At 43.9% G+C, this 7062-nt stretch overlaps 1 protein-coding gene across 1 annotated transcript in view; it reads right to left on the bottom strand.

Moving 5' to 3' along the window:
- Positions 1-455: 455 nt before the first annotated feature.
- The window catches only part of ASAH2 (N-acylsphingosine amidohydrolase 2), a 475375-nt gene continuing 468768 nt past the window's right edge, over positions 456-7062 (bottom strand). Inside the window, exon 20 of the mRNA XM_069612073.1 lies at positions 456-1201. Within this exon, the coding sequence (XP_069468174.1) occupies positions 1024-1201 (178 nt within the window). The 3' untranslated portion in view covers positions 456-1023. The remainder of the gene's footprint in view (positions 1202-7062) is intronic.

Raw genomic sequence — 7062 nt, 5'->3', positions numbered from 1 at the left:
ACCAAATTTGCACTTTCAAAAAAATCAAACACTTTCCCCTAGCACTGATGTTTAAATTAGCAAATACCACCAGTCCTGGAATTTGTTCGGGGAAGCGTTTTTATGGATCAGGGGGAAAAAAAATCTCACTGGCGACCCTTTCCTGGCAACATTTTCACATAAAACACCTTAGGGGGTGAGCAATGTAACCCACCTAGTCGGGCCTTAATTGTGCCAGGAGCTCACCACCTTACAGTATTGTTCAGGAAAGCAGATGAAAGCAACGAACATCTATATTAGACATCCACAAAGCAAAAACATTATAAAATGTATAACTTTTTTGTGATCATGAAAAAAACATGCTGCAAAAAAACGTATTAGTACAGTTAAGAAAATAAATATTCTTTGATTGTAGTGTAATACTATGTGCCCAGTGGTTGAGATAAACATGCTTTATTTACATTTTCGAAACTGTTAATGTTGTTAATGTCATTATACTAGTGAAAATATGGGTTGCAGGCGCTAGGTAGAAAAATAGAAGGCGGAAAATTGGCCGAAAATAAGCGACTTTTTGCTGAGGAAGGTGCAAAAGAAAAGGAGCTAGGAGTGTTTACAATTGTCACGTTGCCAAAAAAATGTGTAGATCCACTAACAAAAAGCTACGTAGTTGAGGTATCTCGTCCTTGAGGTTACCTCCCCAGTGCCAAGGACAAGATAGCTCGTCCTTGGCACTTAAGGGGTTAATGGAGGAGAAAATGTTAGAGGGCTTTATATGGTGAAATACCGAAATCACCAAGAAATGCCTTGGCGCTGGGGGGGACCCATGGCAGCCTTAGAAGCGATTACAAAAACAAGACATATTAGTCTCCCATGCGTGTTATCAAAGGTTATGAATGATTGCGCAACATTAGCAGCCACAGGAAATACAGCATGGTCAATACAAGTTGAATTTCACTATAATCCATCACTTAACACAGGTCCTTGGTTATTGGGTGTGCATCTCGTTCAGCAATTAGGCAATGACGCTATCTACGAAACATCAAACTAGGGGCCAGTAACTTGAAAACCTGAAGAAACCCCTGCAAACGGAAAGATGCCGGTGAGAAATTTCTTGTAGTGCCCATGGTAGGATATTCTGTAGGTGCCAGGCTCAGTGGTGTTTGTGATATGCCACTCGACTGTAGCGTTGCTGGTGCCGCCGCTTCCTTTAAACCAGTAAAATCTGGTGGTGAAATAAAAACAATATTAAAGAAAATAAGAGGGTAAACAAATTGAGAAGAAATTTGAATTATCAGTGGGTCATGCTGTAAAGGGCCATTTTAGTGTAGCGCGATAGTTCAAATGTGCCCTTCCTTGTTGTTTGTTATAGTTTCTTTTTAATCCCAATATTTCATAAGGAAAACCATCCAACATATCCAACACTACATTCTTCCATGAAAGAATGCAGAACAGTTTCCCAAATTCATGACTATATCCTTGCAAAGGTAAAATCCTGCTTTACATGACTTATTGCGATGTGACAACTGATCATGTAGACACCAGCCTTTGGTGTTTTCATCCCTCTTTTTTCACTCTCAGCACTCACTGGTCCCATCACCCACCCCGACCGAGGTCTCCGAAATCAATGGTTATTTCGTCAATATTTACATGAATTGACTGTTTACCACAATGCTCTTGTTATCTGCCCCCTTTTATCCCAAAGGTGATTTAGTTCAGCTGTATTGACCTAGTCTGCGGGCCGTATCTCCAGTTACGGGCCCTGAAAACCGACTTAAAGTCCCGAGAGCAGTGAAAGGCATATAGGCCCATGACTTCAGTAAGGCCCGAGGGACAGATCTATAAAGCTATTAGTGCAGCTCTTGTTGTTTAAATCAACAAAGAAAAAATAACATAGAACAATCAGATTGTGGTAAAGAAAAGCAATGTATTTAAAGTCTACCTGAACATTTGCAAGCTTTTCACCAGCAGGTGGAGAGCATTCAACCAAAATGCCCCGTACGAGAATCGGAAGGTCTTTGTAAACAGCCAGGCTGCATCTGTCAGCTTCGACCCAGCAAAGCAATGGAGTCATGGCCGGGTGGCTTTCAGGGGAGAGACCAGGCCACATCTGTCAGGTGCAGCCTTTTGCGAAGATTGTGGAGGCCACAGACAGGCTCATTACCCGGAAGGTCAGAAGGGATTCAGGGTGGAGGATTTCTAGTGCCTGGGCTGCATCTCTTAGGTGTGTCTGGGCACTTTACGGCAGGGATCTCCAACCTTTACGTTAACTAGAGCTGCTTGTAGTGGAGGCCAACAGTGGAGAGCTACCAGCGGGCGATATCGGGGTGGGGATGTTTAAAAACCTCCGAATTTTTACCAATATTTTTTGGGCCCATTTATTTCCACTCTTAAAATAGATGGAATAACATATGCCTTCACGATTATATTACAAACTTCAAAAACCTCTTTGTTGCATTATTATTTATTAGTAGCGGTCTCATTCAAAAGACAGCTATTTGTTGGACTAACACAAATATATCCTGTAATTTATGTGCCCCTTCCTTTGCATTTTATGCAGGCTCTTTACATGGTGGGCACACTATTGTTTTCCCAATGTGCATTTCACACTTTCATTAAAAAAAACAAAAATAATTTCCAAACTGAAAAATGCTGCTTGCGTTCAGTAGTTTTCTTTGAAATGTTTTTTTTTTTTTGTCAGACACAACACATACTCTGTTATTTGTGTGCCCCTCTGTGTTTCAGCACAGGTTATATTTATAAAGATGCTCTATGCTTGTCAAACTGGTTACTCACAAATAAATGCTTCTTTTGTGCTGACAGCAGTTATTAGGATATTAAACTGTGGGTTCATAAGTGCCAACATTTGATTTTCACTACAGGAGCAGAAATGTCTCACCTCCGCCCTGAGTATAAGCAAGCAACCAGCCCAACCCATCCCCTGACCAACCACCACTGGTCATTTGCCCTTAATGTTGCCAAAAGTGAATGGTGGGGGGAGATGGGTAATAGTTGTGTTTAGGAGATAGTGGAGGCAGCCGGATGCCTGGTATGTACCAAAGTTTGGGGGGCACGAGGAGAAAGCAGGACACCAGGTACGTGTGTCTGTTTGGGCAGGTTTATGCAAAACATCTCAAGGCTAGTTCAAACATACTTGTTTCAATGTGCAGGCCTCTTTAATGAAAATGTTATCTTTATTTTATACTTAATGAATGCAAAAGTTATACATTTCTATATATCAAAGTGCAGAAAAAACATCACAAAAAAAGATATTGTGTGCAGGCAGAAATGTCCTTTTCTTTTGCCACATCATTTCCAAATCCATCCTGTAATATCCTGGCAGTTCTGTTTCAGTTTCAGGCTATGATCACTCTCCCTAAATGAGCTACAGTGGGGAGAGTAATTACTGAGATGCTATTAACCAGGGCTGCTTCTAATTGGAAGACTAGTTATCACTCTGAAAATAATTCTGCCAGAAAAGAGGCCCTGGTTTTGATTGGCCTTGCACTGCAGAAATGACACACTTTAAACTTCCATTGCTATTTCAGTTACGTGATATCTTGTTTCCTCAACAAAGAAGGCTGTGAGGCAAGACCAATAGTGTGTTTTATGCATAATTGGGTCTCCCTCACAAATTTCCTGAGTGTAAGAATAATATCTTGAATAGCATGTATACTACAAACAATGGTGACAAAAATTAAGTCTCTTTTTATGAAAATGCCTTTGCTTTGTGATGTCCTATTATTTAATTGTATTGAGTGGGTAATAAAGGTATAAGGGAACAAGGGAAGATGCATGAAATGAACTGATGAGGAGTGAAGGATTGGGTTACACAAGAAGCCTAACAGTCATGCACTTTTTCAAAAGCGTTTATGAGGAAAAGATAGCATAAGAGTTATCCACACAAATATAGCAATCAATACAAATCGGAGAATTGATTGTGGTGAGAGGAGTTATGTAGCTAGCAATCCTCAAAGGTCAACAGACTTCAGCGGGCAACGAAAAGTATGCAAAGATGACAACGCGCTGGACCAAGGTATGGGAGGACTATTCTCAACATCCGCAATAACTATGGTAGAAATGGTGTTCACAGCATCCCCAAAGGCAGTAACAGTGTCATCTGCACATAATAGATGACTGACATGTTAATGAGCTTCCCTCCGCTCACCATAGCAGCGTGGACTGCAGTGATTTGCAGTCCCTCTACCGTGCAAGCAAAAAAGCAATGTTTACAGTGTTTGTTTGCCAGCAGGCTTTCTGATTCCTGGCTGTGTCGTGGGGGTGCACAAGGCCATCTGTGATACTACAGGTGGCCACAGAAGCAGACCGTGATACTGACATCTGTCAGTGTATTTACAAGCAGCTCCACGTGCCACAGCAGCCACGCTCCCCACCTGCAAGCAGGAAGACCAGGGTTCGGATCCTGAACATGGAGTAGCAGCAAAACACACCAGAAAACAATTTCACCTCAGAAAGTGTTTATTTTTCAGTAATTCCAGCGCGAGCGACTGAAGAGGCTCAGGTGAGCTACTGGTAGCTTGCGATTGACCGTTTGGCGACCTCTGCTTTAGGGGTTGAGGAGGTGAGCAGTGTGGGTGGCGGGGTTGCTTTCAACATGGGTTCTCGTCTCGTGAAGAAATGCCGCACAAAGAGCACTACCAATGCTTCATGTGCATCACTATGGCACTGAAATTAATCCCCAAGCTTTACCAGTTCATATAGCTTGCAGATTGGCCAATGGCAACAGCAAACGGCACCCAGGGGGTGCAGTAATAATATCTGTAAATCTCTGGCAGAGAATTATACGTATTCTCAGTCTGACTATACACAACTGTCCCAAAGGACCTTCTTTCACCCAAACCTGAAAGCCTACCCGAACTCCAAGTTCATGGTTTTGCCAACTTGCATTTTCTCACAAGACTTTCCGGTGCTCCCAGATCACACCCAAACTCGAGTGATGGTTTGGTGAGGCAATCAGGACCACTGAACAACTCACACAGATTTAGCATGCCAATTAGATGGTGGTTTTCTGGCCCTACAATAGAATATGGCACATCCTCGTTCTCTGGAGGCTATGCTTGACTGTCAGAGGGCTGACCCACCCCAGGGGAGAACAAGTGTGTTTTCTATTTTGCCATTTCTGACCATTTCTTTGTGTGTCCAGCCATTTGATTCCCTGTTTGTTAAATTTCATTTTTCACTCTGCTAATCTGTGAAATACCTTATTATATTGTTTTCATCCTTTGGGAAACCCTTTTACACCCCCATGCGAAAATCTTGATGACACTATCTATGAAAATTTTGTGAAAACCTTTCACCTGCACTTATTAGTCTACACCCCTAAAAAAGATGAGAAAACACCAGTGTGAAAATAAATCCTTTATGAAATCCAGATCGAAATCCTTTGTGAAACCTTCAGGAAACACTTTGTAAAACCCTTATGAAAAACATCATAAGAGTCCTTAATAAGATCCTTTCTGAACATGTTTGAATCCCTTTCCTTTAGAACCCCCACTCGAAAAAAAAGGAAAGATAGCATTTAATGTTCCCTCCTTAAAAGCTGTGATATGTGGAAGTGTTTACAGATGGATTAGAATAAGGTAATGTTAGACTTCTTTGGAAGTATTGCATCTTCTGACAAAGAGGAGGTGGATGTGGTGGAGAATACGGGAAGCTCATGGATATTTAAGGTGGCGCTTTATCTGGGGGTGGGAGCAATGTAGGTGTGATGATTTCAGCAGATAATAATGATGTTGTGAACTATAATGGGGGTTCCTGCACATGGTGGAGAGTTTCCAGGCGATGGACAGAAGCAGCACAAGAAGGACGTGGAAATTTCGAAGGATGATTTTTACGTGGAGTCCTTTGGGGAGGGGACGCGCCCTCATCTAATGTGGGAGGAGGTGGCAACAGCAGCTGGGTGTCTGATGGGGGAGCTGAAAGCTGAAGGCCAGGAGGAGGAAGTAGCTGCACGCGGGGAACTGCTGTGGTGGGAAATAAAGGGCGAGGGTTAAAGGATGCAGGACTGCCAGAGGACGAAGGTATGGAGACAGGTGTGCAGGAGTGGAGTGGCGAGAGGACAGGAGGAGATGGGAGGCAAGGAGAGCAATGCAGTGCAAGAGAAGGAGAAGGCGCAGGAGCTGGATGTTGATGAGAAGGGGGACAGGAAATGAAGTGGCAGCAAGGGGTGCAACACGAGTGGAATGATGTTGGCAGGAGGAGGCGGGACAGAGGAGTAGGGGCAAAAGGGTGTGGCGGGGCAGGTAGGGGGGGTGTGGGGAGGTGGGTGTGGAAAAGTAGAGGAAGGGAAGGAAGAGGGGGCGTTTAAGCCAGAGGAGGGGGAGGCTGACGTACCGCTGTGGATTACTACCTTTATATGGAGGGGCAAGGCCAAAGAAAAAGGATAACAATGCCAACAATGAGGTCATCCTGGTTGAGGCAGTACTTTCCACCAGCTTAGGGCAAGCCTAAAGCAGAGGAGGCCACAGTCACGTGTAGGTTCTGCACCAAGCTGTGAAATTGGTGAGAGAGTGAGAGTTACACATTGGACATGGCTGTGCTACATAACCATATTTGGAAGTGTACCCGCGCCAACTAGAGGACCTGCAAGGCGCCCTCCCTGCCTCACACTAGCATATCTCAAGATGCCGGATGTCCTTCCCATCACGATTGAACATTGTGGCATCATAAGCAGCCCCAAGCACAGCCAGTGCAACTGCATCACGTTCACCACCCACACCCAGCAGGCCTGTTTAGCTCCCCAACTTCATCGCACTGGAAATGGTAGATATGCTGCGATACAGCACCAATTAGCATCATCATCGTTCCCAGCATCAGGCACACATGCCCTGCATGGTAGCCAGCCAGGACAGCATGGCTGAGAGTGCTGCCCAAGATGCAGTGAAGGCCCACCATGCCAACAACCCACCGGTAAAGTGTGAAAGTTGGTCACAGGGGCTGTGACATGGACTACAGTTTCATTGAATACGAGACAGACATATTTTTAAGAGAGCTGCTGTTTGAGAAACTGGGAAGGAAGCATCACTCATATATTAGGGTAACACCGAGATATATTCGAGGTCGTGG

This window comes from Ambystoma mexicanum, chromosome 8, assembly GCF_040938575.1.
Source record: "Ambystoma mexicanum isolate Mex_15411 chromosome 8, UKY_AmexF1_1, whole genome shotgun sequence".
Lineage (NCBI taxonomy): Eukaryota > Metazoa > Chordata > Amphibia > Caudata > Ambystomatidae > Ambystoma > Ambystoma mexicanum.
Note: the sequence above shows the minus strand (reverse complement) of the source record. Positions and strands in the feature narration are given on the sequence as shown.